General features: G+C 42.5%; 1 protein-coding gene across 2 annotated transcripts in view; it reads right to left on the minus strand.

The window, feature by feature from the left end:
- Nucleotides 1–19,032, minus strand: part of SUFU (SUFU negative regulator of hedgehog signaling) — a 126,501-nt gene that overhangs the window by 79,301 nt on the left and 28,168 nt on the right. For both annotated transcript variants that reach the window (XM_074999257.1, XM_074999256.1), the window contains exon 3: nt 6,567–6,703. In XM_074999257.1, the coding sequence (XP_074855358.1) occupies nt 6,567–6,703 (137 nt within the window). The remainder of the gene's footprint in view (nt 1–6,566; nt 6,704–19,032) is intronic.

The raw sequence follows: 19,032 nt of genomic DNA on the forward strand, positions 1-19,032 counted from the left end.
ATAGTAATCTCCTCAGCCCTGGAGCTTCATGGGTCATTCATTGCATCAGTGGGAAAGTCAGAGAGAAGCTTAGCCCCGTTCTACATAGAACCAAAGAATTTTTATTTGGAATTTTTTAAGTCAGCTGGCTGAGTCAACAACTCTGGGGACAGAAACACTCTATTCTACCCACTTACAATCCATGCTTGGCTCTCTCCTGTGAGTCTGAACAATTCTGTCAAACACAGGGCTTTTGGGGAGCCAGCAGGGGAGAATGATCCCTCTAGCAGGGATTGGGCTGAAGCCTAGACGATGCCCCTCCAACAGTCAGCGGGGCACAGAACTAGCTCTGTCTCCTCATCACAGTCAAGCAGCTGCGGACACGTTAACACAGATGACTCCAGAGCACACAGATTTTCATTGAAATGATGAGTATACTGCTCTTTGCCTCTATACATATAGAATGTGTGTCCACGTGTTGCTGGGCGGGGGGGCGCGGTAACATGCCTTTCCAAAAGCAGTCACAGTTAAATTCCTGCGCATGCTCCTGAATAGCGATAGCTTTTGGCCATAACCAACTTGGCCTAAATTGGAAACAGTGACTTTAGCTTAAGTTTCCACACCCCTTCACAGAACCGAGCCATGCCGTCTACTTACACGGCTGATTTCTATTCAAGCAGGCAAACAACTGGCCCACAGTAAATTTTATAAGAACTTCACCACGCAGAGGTTCCTGCGTTTATGTACAACAAAGTTAACTGCGTAAGTGGGTTGGTAAAGCAAATGTGTAACTCTATATAGTCTGTGGAGCTAAAACACAAACAATCTCTTCCACTTCTAACCTAAAATTCTGAAGTACTGCAGAGAAACCAGGGGCAGTTCTACATAGCCACAGCAACCAGTAAAAAAGATAAATGAACCCAAGGTAAAAAAGCATACAGGTAGAAAAATAAATGTGACTAACTAGGCAACTCTGGCTTTATTTACCCTACTGGGAGGAAATGTGCAACATTTTATAAAAGCTAGACAAAAGAAGGGGAAGGATAGCTCAGTGGTTTGAGCACTGGCCTGCTAAACCCAGGGGTTGTGAGCTCAATCCCTGAGGAGGCCATTTAGGGATTGGGGCAAAGAGATGTCAGGGATGGTGCTTGGTCAGGCCAAGAGGGCAGGGGACTGGACTAGATGATCTCCTGAGGTCCCTTCCAGTTCTAGGAGGTGTGTATCTCCAATTTAAAAAAAAAAGCAAGCTCTCTGTAGTGTAGACATAGCCACGATGTTATTACTCATTGGAACTGGAATAAGATGAAATTTGGCCAAATCATCACTATAGCTGTTTTTAAAAACAAAAATGTTGAGATCACCCTCATCGACTTCAAACAGAATTGTAGCGGTTATGCACCTCTGGGGGAAAAGAGATCAAGTATTCCAAAATAACCCCTATATTCAGATCCAGGTAACAATAACTTCCTAAATTAGTTACATGCATAGCAGCAAAATTCCCTAGTTTCCAAGTACAAAGCAAGTTGTGCCAGGTAAGTGACATGGAAGCTCCAAATGTAAGTTCCCCATGTCACAACATTTATTGCCTGAAGCTCAGAGTCACTCAAAGTTGTACTAATCTCCCCTGCAATTTTTTTTTTTTTAAAAAGGATGAAATTCTCAGGCCAAAAGGGTTTTCTGAAGCCTGACTTCATTTGCATTATTTTTTATGGTAGCCCAGATGACAATGACATGTGTAATTGATACTGGTAGAATCAATTCTGCATACTAAACTTTTAAATATTTCAACAGTTTAACACACATCAACAGGGAATAATTTAGTGACATCAATCACCTAAGAGACTTGGGATTTGAGATCTACTTATAAAAGTAACTTCCCTCCATGATCGGAGGGGTAGCCGTGTTAGTCTGGATCTGTAACAGCAACAAAGGGTCCTGTGGCACCTTATAGACTAACAGAAAAGTTTTGAGCACGAGCAAAGTGAGTCTGTGCTCACGAAAGCTCATGCTCAAAACTTTTCTGTTAGTCTATAAGGTGCCACAGGACCCTTCGTTCCCTCCATGAGTAGCTACCAAAATCCAAATTAAGCTTTAGCAATCAATCTGCATTGCCTAATCAGTCTCCCTTAATCATCATTTGTATCACCCACAGTGCCTATAAGCCTCACGGCATGAGCCAGGACTGCACAGTGCAAACTGCATTAAGTAACCCTGCCCTGAAGAGTTTACAGTTTAGCGGTTATACAAGCTCTTTATTGCAATAAACAGACATACTTTGTCAGTCATGCAAATAACTAGGTAAGTATTCAACTTTCAAACAATTTGCAAGTAGAAAACCACAGAGAAAGTGTAAAGGTGATTAATCCATCGAGATTTCCCTTTTAACAACCTGATTTGCTGTTAATATTTTTGAAGTCAGTCTAACTTAAAAAACTGACAAATATTCATTGTTAAAAGCTTCATGGACAACAAATATGATGCATGCTCTACTCTCCCTTGCTGTTTCCATGTTGTGTTCATGATGTACCATTTACAGGGAAAAATCTGTCAGAAAAAACAAAAGCTGCTTTTGTGTTGTAGGAATATAATTGATTTGTCTGAGGTCAAGAAATATGGAAACAGCACAGTTTTCAGATACCAAATAGGTTAATCTTCATGCTACACAAATACAGTACTACTGTTTTGTGGCAATTTAATTACTGAAAACAATTGCGTAGTTGCATTTCACAACATTTCAAAACTTCTAAACTATTCTATTGCAGCAGCATAGAGTTAACAACAAACTTAAAAACTCTTCAACACATTTTTCCATTGGAGCAGTGTTCCCCCTGCCCATACGTACCCCCTCAGTTTGGGCTGAGGCATAAATCTGTTCTACCATAAGATAACCCCAATGTAGCCATGAACCAAAGCAAGTTAAGGTCACTGAATCGTGAATAGTTTCATTTTCAAGGTTTCTAGGACTTTTTTTTTTTTAAACTAAAAACAACAGAGCTGGAATTTGGAATTTGCGGTCATGGTCAAACAGTGATACAATCAAGAGCAGATAAAGCCGCAAATAAAACTGAGATTTGCAAACTAGGGTTTGTGGAAGTAGGGGAACTAGTGCTGTTTAATCAAAAGCACAAAGCATCAAGTGTTTGTTACAAGGAACAGAACAGCCAAGGTTAGAAGGATTCTAGAATTCAGGGCAGAAGACGTCCCAAGTGAAACAGCAAGGCCCAAAAAAAGAAGAGAAACACTCGTGTGCTTCATAGTAACAAAAGAGGAAGCCGTGCTAGTCTATACGCTATCAAAACAAAAAGCAGTCAAGTAGCACTTTAAAGACTAGCAAAATGGTTTATTAGGTGAGCTTTCGTGGGACAGACCCACTTCTTCAGACCATAGCCAGACCAGAACAGACTCAATATTTAAGGCACAGAGAACCAAAAACAGTAAGCAAGGAGGACAAGTCAGAAAAAGATAATCAAGGTGAGCAAATCAGAGTGGAGGGGTGGGGGGGGAAGGGCAAGAATTAGATTGAGCCAAGTACGCAGACAAGACCCTACAGTGACTCAGAAAGTTCCCATCATGACTTAAACCATGTGTTAATGTGCCGAATTTGAATATAAAAGCCAGCTCGGCTGTTTCTCTTTCCAAAACGGTGCGATAATTCCTTTTCAGTAACACACATACCTTTAGGCCATTGACAGAATGCCCCATTCCATTAAAATGTTGACTAACTGGTTTGTGGATCTGGAGTGTTTTGATGTCTATTTTGTCTGTTCTAGTCTGGCTGTGGTCTGAAGAAGTGGGTCTGTCCCACGAAAAGCTCACCCAATAAACCATTTTGCTAGTCTTTAAAGTGCTACTGGACTGCTTTTTGTTTTGTTTTGTGTGCTTCAGTGTACATTACAAAACATTGTGTGATTTGGGTCAGACTAACATAGGTGCCACATGGGAGGGGTGTTCTAGACACTCACATAATGGGGTTATGCTATTCTAAACAGTAGTTTGTTGAATTTTGCCCTCTATATCCTTCATATGAAACCACTCAGTGAGACTGAAAATACTACGTCATCTCCTGCCCCTACTCTAGAGGGTAGTGAAGCACACCTCTAACAATGAAAAAATGGCTTGAATTCAGTTACGCTCTTAGCTCAAAAGCAGTTTTCAAAGGTGCATGTCTGCAAGGTGCAGTTTGCATTAAAAGGGTGTATGTTCTAAAGCATCCTAGCGTGTTGTGCACTAACCAGCCCATGTGGACTCTATTGGTGTCCACCATGTTCACTAGTCTGCAACTAAAACATGAGGACTTCCACACAGGCCAGTTAGCGCGCACCAAAATTTACACCCTTCTATTGCAGACAAGCCCCAATTCATTGGCTGCACCTACAGCTTTGGAGCTCATTCCCAGATGTGGCAAATAGCCACACACTGGCCCTGTTTTCTCCTTTCTATTTGTTCAGAGAGTGTAGTTGTTTTGGTTGAACAAATGCTTTAAAGGTCATTTGTAAGTATTTAAACCTCTATAGGTTTAAAAAGGAATAAATGATTTGATATCCAGATCCTTACCCGTGCTGATCATGGTGGCATTTGACGGTCACACTATGCAATTGGAAACATTTGTGCTTATGAGAAAAAGCTGTTCATGCCCTAACGTGCCTTGAGCAGACAGCGTTTCAAGGCGAACAAACGTGCGTTCCAGAGTAGGTTCTGATACGCAGGGTACTGCATAAAAGTTTTGTCCAAGAACATGCTATGAAAGCTCCACCACCTGTGTGTTTTTCTCAAATCTAGTAGATTAAAGGCCAGGGCTAGCACTGGGGAACAACAAGTAAGGCAATTGCTAGGGGCTCCATGCCATAGGGGACCTTGCAAAGCTAAGTTGCTTGGACTTTGGCTTCCTGCCCTGGGCCCCAGCAAGTCTGATGCTGTCGTGTAGGCCTTAATCCCCAGCTTAGCCCAAAGGATGACAACCAAAAGAGCAAGAAGAGCCTTTTTTTTTTTTTTTTTTTTAAATTCGGTAAAAAACTCAGTAATTCAAGAGCTGCAATGTATGTGACTACAAGATGGTCCTTGATAAATAATGTGAAACCGTACCTTCTGCAACCCCTATTTTAAGGGCTGCACACACACATCCCACAATGCACTGCACATATTAAAGGGGAAGTTATCCAAGGTTTCCAGATCACATATCATTTGCTATTTAGACATGAGTTGTTCATTGTTGGCCTTTTAGATGTTCACCAAAATATCAAAACTAATCAGGAGGGCTTTTTTTTAACTTTGTAATTATAGCATCGGGAGCCACAAAGAAGTCCTTAAAGAGCTGCATGTGTCTCTGGAGCCACAGGTTGCAGACCCCTGCCTTAGCCCATGCACTCAAATTTGAGAAGGAAAATTACTGAGCAGTAAACAAGTCTGCCCTCAGGTTTCACTTCCTCCAATTCCTCCATCTGCAGCTTCCTCAGTTCCCACTTTGTAAGAATGGCATTGAGCCAGCACATGCCCACCCGGTAAACAACTAAGACATAAAAATATCATGAGGTCCTAAAAACAAGAAGTCTCACTAGGGACCTACACCTCAGGGGTGCTCCGATCTCCCCCAGGGGGAGCCACGTCCACTGCAGCCCTGAAGCGAGGAGCATGGGGGTGGGGCTTCCCGCAGTAGAGGATGTAAGCATGCCGAGGCCCTACAACTCCAGTTTTGCACTGTACATGATTTCCAACTTGTCGTTCTGTAACAGCAATAACTTGGTAACATTCACAAAGCACCCCTAGACACTGAAGACCGTGTCAAAGCAAATCCATAACCCTGAGTTTACAGATGCCAACTCTGCTCTTGTTAATTCTGCAGGACCTCCTGAAATCTGCTCACAGCTCCCCAGGGGCCATGGACTTCCAGTTGAAAACCTGTACTCTAGACCACGTGACAGCTTGTCTAACCTGCTCTTAATCTCCAATGACTGATATCCTACAACCTCCCTAGACAATGTATTCCACAACTTGGCCACCTGGACAATTAGCAAGTTTTTTCTAATGTTCAACCTAAACCACCTTGTTGTAATTTAAGCCCATTGCTTCTTGTCCTATCCTGAGAGGCCAAGGAAAACAATTTCTCTTCATCACCCCTCCTTGTAACAACCTTTTTAAGTACAATCCAGTTATACTGTACAACGCAGGAAAGCAGATGTTTCCTAGAAAATCTTCTATATCGCTGATGAGAGCCCTGAGGATTTCCATTTGTCTCAGCTTCAGCTGCTGCCAGCATAAGACCTCATACTACAGGCATCTTTTCTCACCATTGACAGCTCCTCATTTAGAGGAGTAACTAACAGGTAATCACAAAGCTTCCCTTTCCTATCAAGGCCTAACCGTTCTATACCTCCAAGCAGCTTACAGCAGTGCAGACATCTACGAATCAACACATTAGCCTGGTAAAATCACTACTTTTATTTTGGCCAAACACCACTTTCACACAAGACATATCCCTAGATTAAAATGGGAGAGATTGAACTGAACACAAACAAGAGGCAAATCCAGCATTTTGACAATCATGTGCCCATCAGATTTAGAGCAATAGAAGACATAGTATGTTACCTTACCTGATTGGAAGACGTATCTGGCTAAGCCTTGCATTAACTCTGCTGGCCATGTAGGTGGTGCTGACTCTCCTGTTTCTCTCTTTAGTCGAAATGTCAACTCGAATCCAAAACCACTTGGCCTGTCCGTGCCTGTAAATCTGAAGGGAAGGAAAAGCAAAAGGGTCACATGCTTGTCCTTTAACAGTGGGCCTAGGGATTAAGTAGATATGAGCAGCACATCAGATATGCTGGGCACTGGTCTTCAAGGGGGTATGCATTTTCTTTTTCTCTTACAATGAACGAGTTCAGAGGTTCTCTAGGTGTGTAAAACTACATGCAGCCAAATGGCACAGAATCATTAGGTTAGCCAGCTAATTTCTGCATAAAACTAATAATTCAGACATAAAAAAATAAATCTAAACACAGTATCGGGGTAGCTGTGTTAGTCTGTATCGCAAAAAATGAGAAGTCCTGTGGCACCTTATAGCTAACAAATATATTGGAGCATAAGCTTTCATGAGCAAAGACCTGTTTCATCAGATGCAAATCTAAACACAGTATTCCAGGATACAGCATGGAGTATTCCATACCAGGGATGGGTCACCAGGAAAAAGTAGAAAAAGATGAAAGTCTTACTAGATGCGCTGATTTAATCCCTTCAACTACTTCAGTGTGTGTTAAGGATGTCAGCAGTGTACTGGAACTAGCACTAGAAGTGCATTTTGTCCCAAATATCCAGACAGCAGTCATAGCAGCAGTCATGATGCTAAAAGGGAAATAGGCTACAGAAGAAACAGGGTGAATGCTTGGCCTATTACTTTTGTAGGAGTTCGGTGGTAGGCTTATTGGTTTGTATTTGGTAAGCTCTACTCAGAAGAGCAAGGGCACATTAGCACAGAAACGACGATAAAGTCTGAGAAGTGGGCAAGACTGCCCAGTGGAAAAGTAGTAAAGCATGATACTGTCTCACATGATCTTCTCATAAACTCGGTAAAAGCTACTATAGAGTGGGTGGCGAATGGTTGGAAAACGGTTCCACGAGAGTAGTTATCAGTGGCTCACAGTCAAGCTGCAAGAGCTTATTGAGCAGGGTCCCAACAAGGATCAGTTCTAGGCTTGCTTTTGTTCAATGTCTTCATTAATGATTTAGATAAATGGCACAGAGGACATACCTACAAAGTTTGCTCATAATATCAAGTGGGGAAGATTCAAGAGCTTTGGAAGACAGGATCTGGACAAACTGGAGAAGGAACCTAATGCCATCATCATCATCGACAACAACCATGAGCTCAGCACCCATTGGTGTCTGATGCCTCTCTCATTATTTCCTTGAATTTCAATGAAGGAGTGGCTCTCAGCCAAGGGTCAAGGCCTTCGGGAGAGGATAGCAAATTTCAGGGGGGCCGCCAAGTAGGGCCAAACGTAGACTTCCTGAGGTTGAAGCATGGATCCTGAGCCCTGCCACCCGGGTCTAACGCTGAAGTCTGAACAATATAGTTTTGTGGGGAGCCCATGGAAATAGGCCCCAGACAACTGCCTTGTTTGTTACCTCCCCTCATGACAGCCTGGGCTTTTGTACGCAGAAGAACAGTTATTGTGATGCAAGTGGCCCACTGAAGTATTTATAGCATGCTGAGTGGGCCTCAGAAAGAAAAAGGCTGAGAACCCCTGCAATAAGAGGACAAATGAAAATCCTGTACTCCACATAGGAATGAATAATCTGTTGCACACGTACTAAATGGAAAATAGGACGGCATACTGCAGAAAGGGGTCAGGGGTGGGGGGGCACAGCGGATCACAAGCTAAATATGAGCCAAAAGTGTAACACTGCTGCTGCTGCAAAAAAAAAAAAAAAAGCGAATGTCATTCTGGGATGTATTAGTAGGAATTTTAAGCAAGACACAAGAAGTAATTCTTCCATTGTACTCCACGCTGATTAGGCCTCAAGCCGAGTATTATGTCCAGTTCTGGATGCCACATTTCACAAAGACAAACTGGGAGAGAGTCCAAAGGAGAGCAATAAAAATGATTAAAGGTCTAAAAATCATGACCTAATGAGGGGAAGACTGAAAAAACTGGGTTTGGTTAGTCTAGAGATGAGCAGACTGGGGGGAAGGGGAGATTATAACCATTTTCAAGTATGTAAAAGGTTGTTACAAAGAGAGAAACCTTGTGCTCCTCAATTTCTGAGGATAGCACAAGAAGCAATAGACTTAAAATTGTAGCAAGTACAGTTTAGGCAGTGCTATCTACATCATTAGCAGCTTTTAAGATCAATTTAGACGAACACCTTGCAGGGATGGTTTAGAATGGCAGTGGCCAAAATCCATCCCAGGAAGCCTTTTCCTGCAGCCTTAGTGCCATTTTACCCAAACCAGACAAAGCGAGTGCAGGGTGTGGGGTGTAGTAAGGCTGGGGCAGCAGTTGGCAACCTGCAGCTCTGGAGCTACATGCAGCTCCTTAAGGAGCCACTTGCAGCTCCCTGCCCTGCTGTGGCTGACATAATCAAACTAAATTTAATTGCTTTAATAGCCAGCAGGGCAGTGGGAGGGATGCAGATGTTGAACCAATTAAATTTAGTTCCATTATTTCAGTATGGCAGAGTAGAGAGCTGCCTACGCTGCAGGTGGGGGAAGCGCTAACCCTGCAGGAAACCTGTGGGAAGGGGTGGCCGAATGTGCCCCTGCTGGAGCCATGCAGCCCCACTGAGGTGGCAGCGGAGAGGAGCAGTAGCAGCATGCACACATGCAACCAGAGGAAATCAGCTGAGGCAGGTTAATCCAGGGTCAGGGGCTCAGAGGGGTTAAGACTGAGGATGAGGGGGCAGGTTTGGGGCTCTTTTGTGTTTGACCCCTGGACCACGTAAAAAATTGCCCTGTGGCTCCCAATGCAAAAAGGTTGTCCACCCAGGTCTAGAACCTAATAACTTAATCCTCCCTTGAGGGCAGGGGACTGGACTAGAAGACCTCTCGAGGTCCCTTCCAGACCTGTGATTCTACAATATCTGGCTTTAAATAGCTCACTCCAAGTTCTACATTTTACACTCACACAGAAGAGAATTGTCTCTTCTCCCACAGGCTGAAGACTGACAGGATATCAGACTTGCTGTGAAATTTCTAAACCACGTGTACAAATCTTTAAGTCTACCAAATCTGAGACCAGTTAGTGACACTATCCACTTCTACACCAATGCCATCACTCCCATTACTTGCTTGTTATGGCTGTGCCATAGAGTTCTAAGGAGGCATAAGAAAGATGCATTTAGACAGCATAGAGGCATCGCACATAAACAAGCCTTCCTAAGACCGTCCCATCACCGTAAATTGCATACATTTGCAAGAATTTTTCTGGCAACTGTCAAAGTCCATGGAAAAAGTGAATTTCTTGGATCCAGGGCCCTGGCTGACAGCTATGAAAGGTATAAATACAGGAGGTGCTAACATTCTATTTATACTACAAATAAGCAAACAGGGTAGTCAAAAAGCTCAAAGTATTTCCCAGTTGCGGTGCAGGGACCACCAATGATGCTCAGACCACTTCCAGGTGTCAGAGATGCCATAAGGGCAAAGAACGTGTCTCTTCACACAGAGATGCTTCTCATAAATTCTGGGCTGGACAACAGCACTTAGGGTTTTGAGACTAATCCCTTTCTCCCAAACTCAAGTAGTACTCTGTAGTCTCTAGACCCACATTATAAATAGACTTGGCAGGATTCTTTTCTTCTTTTTTGTAATTGCAACAGATCATACTGATTTTTATTACTTGGCACTTTTTCAATTTTTATCGATTTAAATTTACAATTGTAGGGAATTACTGGAGTCAAACAGTAGGGATCACACAATTGTTTAAGGATAGTAGATGTTCAGATCCAAAAAGTTAAGGCTTTATAACTATTAAAAACACTAATTATCAGCATAGAACTGGAAGGGACCTTCACAGGCAATTGAGTCCAGTCCCCTGCACCCTATCATCATCATCCCTGACAGTTTTTTGGTTTTACATCTATTTGCCCCAGATCCCTAACTGGCCCCCTCTACAACTGAGCTCACAACACTGGGTTTAGCAGGCCAGTGCTCAAACCACCGAGTTATCTCTCCCCTGAGATCCATGACTGGTGTCCGGAAACAAATTTTATGGGGCTATAGGAAACCTGGCCACGCCCATGACAAATGGCTGTCTGGCTAGCTAAAATCATGCCAGATTACAGATGTTGCTGGATGAGGGTGTTCTGGATTAGAAAGATTCAACATGTAGTCAAACCATGCCAAGCCTAATCAAAACATTCTTTGCTGAGGTTTCTTTGATGCAAGTTTGACCAATTTGCATATGATGAAATTGAACAGGCAGCAAATACACCCACGGACAGGGACAAATTATGAAATAACCTGAAGAGATTAGAGCTGCTGTGATTGCAGGCAATGTGAGAAGTTATTGCAAGACTAAAAACAGGGAATACACTTAACATAGAAAAGATTAAAAATTAGATATCTAAGCGTCTCTATCCAACACATTCAAGCATGTTATGCTCATTTCCATGCTGACTGTGTAATATGCTCTACAGTAAAAAGAACAAGAATCACTGGCACAGAGAAAAGGCATGTCTGCTGCAAAAAGGAAAGACCTGGTATTCAAGAATGGCTAGTCAAGGGGTATAAAAACATAATTCCAAGAAGGAAATAGAGCTTGCAGTACCAAGACATTATAAATGCATAATTACAGACTGTTCACAAACCATGAAAGTGCTTATTGGTTACCCAGACAATTTGAGGTCACGGAACAGAATTCTGATTAGTGAAGCCTGGTCGTAAGTGACCACTTATGAGGACCAACTGAAAAGGCTGCCTTAGGGAGGTAAAGTGGTGAGGTAATATCTTTTATTGGACCAAGCTTTGTTGAGAAATAGAAGCTTCTTTGGGTCCGGAAAAGGAATATTCAAAAAGTGAGTTACAGGGTATTACAATAAACTACAAAGCCAGAGTCTCAGCTCAGTCTATGATTTTGGTGTCTAGCAGAGTAATGAATTTAGCTCATGGGCTCTCCTTTTGAAAAAGTTGGGCAGGTAGCTTCTAAGGATGAGGCACCATTTGGAAGCAGTAAATCTGTGAATGGTGTGAGCATTCAGACACTGGATGCTTCACAGACACACAAGGCTTAGGTGCGCTAAGTTGCAGAGCATCAGGGAGGCCTCCCAGACCTGGAAGGCAGAGCCTGCATTGCCCACGGCTAGAGCAGGTGAGGAGCTGATGCACAGCAGACACAAAGCTTCCTCCCGTTTTGGGGGTAGTGAGGTGTCACAACTCCGAGTATTCTCAGGAAGCATCAAACTGTCCTAGCAATGACAAATGTTCTCTTCAAGGCCACACACCAATTACGTTCAATCACTTGAAGCTACCATATTATGTGATTATCTGAATCAATGCATTGTTTTAGGGCTAGATGCCCAACCAGCTCTGAAGCTGGCAAGTGCTTACACAAGCAGTTCCACTGAAGGAACTGAAACTACTCTGGTGAGTGCTCACCAATGTGTGTAAGGTTTTCACAACTGGGTTCTTCTCTAGCGTGTTCTCACTCTGTAGATATCTAGTTCTAATGTAAACAACTGGAATCTTACAAGACAACTATATATTTTTAGTAAACCTTGACAACCTGATTAGAGTAAAGTCATCCTCTGATGTAAGTCGAGAGGCAGACGTATTAGTCTGTATCTTCGCAAAACAAAGCAAAACAATCCCATAGCACCTTAAAGACTAACAATATCATTTATTAGGTTTATCATTTATTAGCTTTTGTGGGAAAGAACTGCTTCTTCCAATTCTGGAAACAGTGGGTCTTTCCTATGAAAGTTCATTATCTAATTAATAATACTGTTAGTCTTTAAAGGTGCTACAGAACTGCTTCCTTGTTTTATCCGATTATTGAATTCTAGGGCTGGAAAGGACGTCAGGAGGTCATCTAGTCCAGCCGCCTGCCTAAAGCAGAATCAGCCCCATCTAAATAATCCCAGCCATGACTGTGTCAAGCTGGGACATAAACTCTAGGGATGGAGATTCCACCACCTCTATTGGTAACGTATTTCACTCCTTCACCACCCTCCTGGTGAAATAGTTTTTCTTAATATCTGACCTACACCTCTCCCTCTGTAACTTCAGACCATTGCTGCTTGTTCTGTCACCTGGCACCATTGAGAACAGTCCCCCTCCATCCTCTTTAGAGCCCCCTTTAAGAAAGCTGAAGGCTGCTATCAAATCGCCCCTCAGTCTTCTCTTCAGCAAACTAAATAAGCCCAAATCTCCCAGCCTCTCCTCATAGGTCATGTGCTCCAGACCCCTAATCATTTTCGTTGCCCTCTGCTGAACCCTCTCCAATGCATCCATATCCTTTCTATACTGGGGGATCCAGAACTGTACACAATACTCCAGAGGAGGCCTCACCAGAGCCGAGTAGAGAGGAATAACAACTTCTCTAGATCTGCTGAAAATGCTTCTCCAAATGCATCCCAATACGCCGTTAGCCTTCTTGGCTACAATGGGACACCGTTGACTCATAATCCAGCTTCTCATCCACTGTAATCCCCAGGTCCTTTTCTTCTGCACTCCTACTTTAGCCAGTTGGTCCCCAGCCTGCAACCGTGCTTGGGATTCCTCCATCCCAAGTGCAGAACTCTGCACTTCTCCTTGTTGAACCTCAAAATTTATTTTGGCTCAATCCTCCAATTTATCTATGTCACTCTGGACCCTATCTCTACCCTCCAGTGTATCTACCTGACCCCCTACCTTAATGTAACCTGCAAATTTGGTAAGCGTGCACTCCATCCCCTCAGGCAGGTTATTAATAAAGATGTTGAACAGTACTGGCCCTAGAAACGATCCTTGAGGCACTCCCCTTGAAACTGACAGCCAACCAGACACTGAGCCATTGACCACAACCCACTGGGCCTCTCTGTCAAGCCAGTTTTCTATCCACCTTACAGGGCATGTATCTAATCCATATTTCCTTAACTTATGGGCAAGAGTATTGTGGGAGACTGTAATAAAAGCTTTGCTAAAGTTAAGGTATATCACATCCATTGACTTCCCCATGTCCACAGAGCCTGTCACCTCATCATAGAAGCTAATCAGATGGGTCAGATATGACTTGCCCTTGCTGAATCCATGTTGACTACTCTTGAACACTTTCCCCTCTTCCAAGTGCTCCAAAATGGATTTCTTGCGGATTCCCTCCATGATTTTTCCAGGGACTGAGGTGAGGCTGACCGGTCCATAGTTCCCTGGATTGTCCTCCTTTCCTTTTTTTTTTTTTTTTTTTTTTTTTTTAAAAAGATGGGCACAGCATTTGGCTTTTTCCAATCATCTAGGACCTCCCCCCGATCTCCATGAGTTTTCAAAGATAACAGCCAAAGGCTTTGCAATTCCATGTGCCAATTCCTTCAGTACCCTCCATGCATTAAATCCGGACCCATAGATTTGTGAGAGTAGGATGGAAATTTCTGAGGCAGATCATGGTATTCTGCCTCAGAAATTTCCATCCTACAGTGTGCATCTAGCTTTTCCAAACACCTCTTAGCCTCTGCTTTCCTCCCCAAGGGCTGCCCGCCTCCTTCCCATTCTGCATTGCCTAGTGCTGTAGTAGGGGAGCTGACCTTGTCCATGAAGACTGAGGCAAAAAACATTGAGTACTTTAGCCTCTCTCACATTATCCATCACCACGTTATCTCCCCCACCTAGTAATGGCCCCACACACTCCCTGATAACCCTCTTATTCTTAACATAGCTGTAGAAGCCCTTCTTGTTGCCCTTCACATTCTTTGCTAGCTGCAGTTTCAATTTAGCTTTCACTTTCCTGATTACGCCGCCCCCCGCCCCCGGCATTCTCCAGCCATATATTTATACTCCTCCTTACTCATCTGTCCAAGTTTCCACTTCCTATATGCATCCTTTTTGACTTTAGCTCACCAAGGACTTCCCTTGTAAACCAAGCTGGTTGCCTACCATATTTGCTTTTCTTACTGAACATTGGGATGATTTGTTCCTGTGCCTTCCATAAGACTTCTTTAAAATATTGCCAGTTCTCCTGAATAGCATTCACCTTCATATTAGCTTCTGTGATCTGTTCTTATGATTACTGAAATAAGCACCAAGTTCTTCCACACTTTAGCATGATGAAAGAATACTACTTGACTAATGAAAGAAAGCCCTTTGGCAAGCAAGGAAATGGCTTTGCATGTTACAACATGAAATGGGAGTAGTTCACAGTTCTTAAGAGAGGATCAACTGGGAAGTCTCCCTTTTGTCTGAAAAACATGGTTCCTTTTATGATTAGATGTAGCACACAAAATTATGGCCATTCTCACTTTTTGACCAAATCACTTTATGCATTTGACAACATTTTTGTATAAAAAAATTCAAAGCTTCCATGTATTAGCTAGCAAAGAAGAAATTTACAGAAGAAACTCTTAAAAAAAAAAGGAGGGAAGAGTAGAAAAATTACTACACTTATATTGGAGGACTTTTTTTTTTTTTTTTTTTTAAATTCCAGGATTTTTTTTTTAAAAGATGCCATATCAGCAACTGGAGTTTGCTTAGAATTTGATTACAAATCATCAAACTGACTTTGAAATTTCAAACTGATCTTACTGTTAAAACTCTTGTAAATTGCTGTGGGATTATCACCCCAGTATGTGAATTCCAAATACAGAAACTTTGAAGTATACTATTCAGTTGCTTTGCTTAAAAAAGCTATTGTAAAGTGAACTGCAGGATTCTAGCTACAAATAAGTTTGTCAGAAGTTCCCAAGCATGCCATAAATTATCATGCAAAACAAGTTACACAGAATTAAAAGTGTTCACGCGTGTGGCTATGCAGTCTACACAAAGAGGACTGTTTAGGAGAACAGCACAGGCTAACAACCCAGCTGTTACCTTCCAGGGATTACACCGGCAATCAATTTTACTACTGGGCAATTTTACAGGACAATTATCAACCTTGCCAAAAGTTGATAGAATTAACGGTAGAATTAACACTTGACAAAGACAGCACACCCTTCTTCCTCCCCAAATGTTTATACTGGGCTATAGATTACCCCTATTTTAGCTTTAGATGAAACATCAGTTATACCTACTGAACCATTACGAGTGATCTACTTTAGGAAACATGCTCTGATTTTGCAAAAACGTGACAGATCATAACACTTAACATGAACGGTTCTCAAGTTCTCATTTCTTAACTCACTGTTCAAGTCTTTAAATAAAACATGCAATTACTAAGAAAGATGACTATTTGCATATGTCAATGCCACTAAATAAACCAAGCCAGCGACAATAGAGCTTTTATTCGAAGGTCTGATTCAAATTGCAGTATACTTGACAAGTGGTCCCTGAAAGGACATGGGACTGAAAGGGAACAGATGTGATTCACCTGTGATCTATTAACATTCAATTGCAATAACAATTTATGAAGAGAAGGGGAGCTGACAGACATGCTGGGCCCTTGGGCAATGTGTGGGGCGGGCTCTGTGCTCTTGGAAAAGGTGGGGCCTTGGGCAGAAGGGGCGAGGCAGTGGGCAGCCAGACCTCCGCTCTGCCCAGGGCGTGCCATACCACAGCTCCTCCACCCCTGCCAGTCACCTGTGGTGCTCCAGCGACAATTTAAAAGGACGGGGGCTGTGGCTGCCACCACTTCTGAGGTAGTGGCAGCAGCAGTGGTGGGAGCTCTGGGCCCTTTGGAATCACCAGGCCCACAGAACAACTGTCCCCTTCCTGTGGGTAGGGCTAATGAAGTGTAAATCTTTAATTTGAAGCTTTCTACTTTCAAATAATGATGATGATGATGAATGCCAATACACATCTCATAGAACTGGAAGGGACCTTGGGTGGTCATTTGGGCCCAGTCCCCCGTACTCTTGGCAGGACCAAGCACTATCCCTGACAGATGATTTTTTTTTTTTTAAAGTCTATTTGCCCCAGACCCCATGAATGTCCTTCTCACACTGAACTCACAACCCTGAGTTTACCAAGGCAATGCTCAAGCCACTGAGCTATCCCTCCCCTAAAAAGGGAATAATTTCAGCACTGCATTGGCTAGGAACCCAACCGAAGTCAACTCCTCGAAAGGCAGCTATGTGCGCCGATATACCACCCATGCACTTAATTAGCTTTGCAATTGGTTAAAAAAACGAATCCTGATCAGCATGTAATTTCAGAAGCCAAGCTAAGATTGTGATGAAATCCATTCATATGTACTGACTGTACTGCAGAACTACTAAGAATTTTGTTTAAGTGAAATCTCAGGTTAATTTTAATTTTTTTTTTTTTTAAATTTCCAGAAATTAGCAAGTCTTGTTTAACTGCCAAAAATCAATTAGGAAAAAGGCCCATGTATTTTTGAACCGCAAACCACTCTGATAAAATGACAAACAATACTGAATAAAGTCAAACCTGCTGCCTCGACTCTCCCATGCACAACACTCCCAGACAAATTTCTAAATAACCCTATTACAGTAGTGATCTTAAAGCCCATAATAAGCATCTATATGCTGTAGACACTGAAATCCACCCACACAAAGTAAATTTTCTTTTCAACCAGTGTCCCTCTATTTTTTTTCAGTCTGTGGGTGGAATACATTTTGTTATGTCTACCAAGGCACGGACAGCAGTGCACCAAAAGAAACATGCTGCCAGCTGTGGATGCTCTGCTAATCAGCTATGAGGCACCTGAATCTCTCCTGGGCAGCCTCCCAAGCACACAGCTTATAGGGAATGCTACAACCAGTGACCATCCCATTTCCATGTCTAATAAGAGTCCAATTCAACCAGAAAGCAACCAGCTAAATCCTTAAGTCAGTAAGGATACAAGAAATTAGAGTAGGAGCTCAACAGCCTCTCATTTGCTTTTTACTGGTTTATTTTCCTCACTGCCTCAACCATTTTCATAACCTGTTCCTCCCCCTAGTTTCTCTCCATGGGGCTGTATCAACAAGCAAATATGTTTTTCAAATGAGTTAGATGAACATAACAGAAGAGCACACCAGTGGTTACAGCACAACCAGCTATCGTAGCTTCAGACATGTCAGCTTGCGTCTCTCCAGGGCTTTTCAATAACATTAAGCTAACCCGACTCAGCTACCACTTTTGAAGAAAACACACGTGAGAGCAAGGTGACAGGATACTATTCCTTTATTATCGAAGATTTGAAACTCAGCTCAACACACCAACACTCGTGCACCTGACAAGGCGGGTCCTTGCCCACAAAGGCTTATGCTCCAAAATACGTCAGTCCATAAGGTGCCACAGGACTTCTTGTTGTTCTCAAAGATACAGACTAACACGGAGACCTCTCTGATACATACCAACACTGTAATTCTGTTAATTTCTTTATACACCACCAGTAAAAACGCTATACTTTAGTTTGAAGTTGTGTTTCAAATTTCTGGTAACATTAAAGTTCCAGTCTGACCAACAGTTAGAAACTAAACACTGCAGATAGGAGGAAGAGACAAGGCGAAAACAGAACTAACATTTTGAGTCCACCCAGGGACCCCAGGTACTTAAACTGAGAGCTACAGTACAGCATTAAGTTTCTACACTAACAGACCTGAATACCTCACATAGTTTGGTTCCTGTCTTGTTACTGCTAAACTATGCACTACTGAGTGAAAGATATGTTACTAGAAAATAAAAATGCTAAGACGAAGGAATATTTACACTTGTCTCAAATTCCAGAGACCAAAAAAAAAAAAACGAAAAAACCCTTGAGGCACATCCCATTATTTTTGCTTCTTCCAATAAAAAAAGCTCATGGCTGTTACAGCTAGCCTGTTTCTTAAAGATTTGGCTGGCCATATTTTCACAAAAACAGACTTTGATGGTGGGGAGTGGGGGTGGAATTCTTGGCTGGCTACATATCTACTGGCTAGCACCAAGGCATTCATGAGACAGCTTCATTTTTAACTAGAGCCTTCCATTACTGGTGTTGCACGTGCCAGGTCAAATCCAACCCCACATTTTAATAGTAAAACCTTATTTTGTCATATGAATAAAAATAACCCGTTTGAAAGCCAGAATCATATACTACATGCCATTCTTTGGTTAAGAACTCCCTTTATCTGTTCAGCAAATCGGACTGACAGAACAGGCCACATTTTGCACATTTGCTGCAGAACTCTGGCTTGCTCTGTTAATGAGGTAAGAGTTTCACTGATCATGACATTTAGTTCCAGCAAAGGAATCCAAAAAATAGAGGCCCCTTTATTTATAGATCAGCATAGCCAGCTTCCCTAAGCCCCCTGCCACTCAGTGCTCTCCTAGGACCTCTCCAGAAGCCACACACAGAGAACTGAGAAACTTTTCCCCTCCTCAGTGGCGTATCCAGGGTGTTTTTCGCATCTAATAAGCCAGCTTTAAGAAGATCAAAAGCCAAACTAGTCCTTTGCATTAAATCAGCTCTAAAAACTGGAGGCTTTTTAGTTTAAATCAAAGCTGCTTGCCAAAGC

Source organism: Carettochelys insculpta, chromosome 7, assembly GCF_033958435.1.
Source record: "Carettochelys insculpta isolate YL-2023 chromosome 7, ASM3395843v1, whole genome shotgun sequence".
Lineage (NCBI taxonomy): Eukaryota > Metazoa > Chordata > Testudines > Carettochelyidae > Carettochelys > Carettochelys insculpta.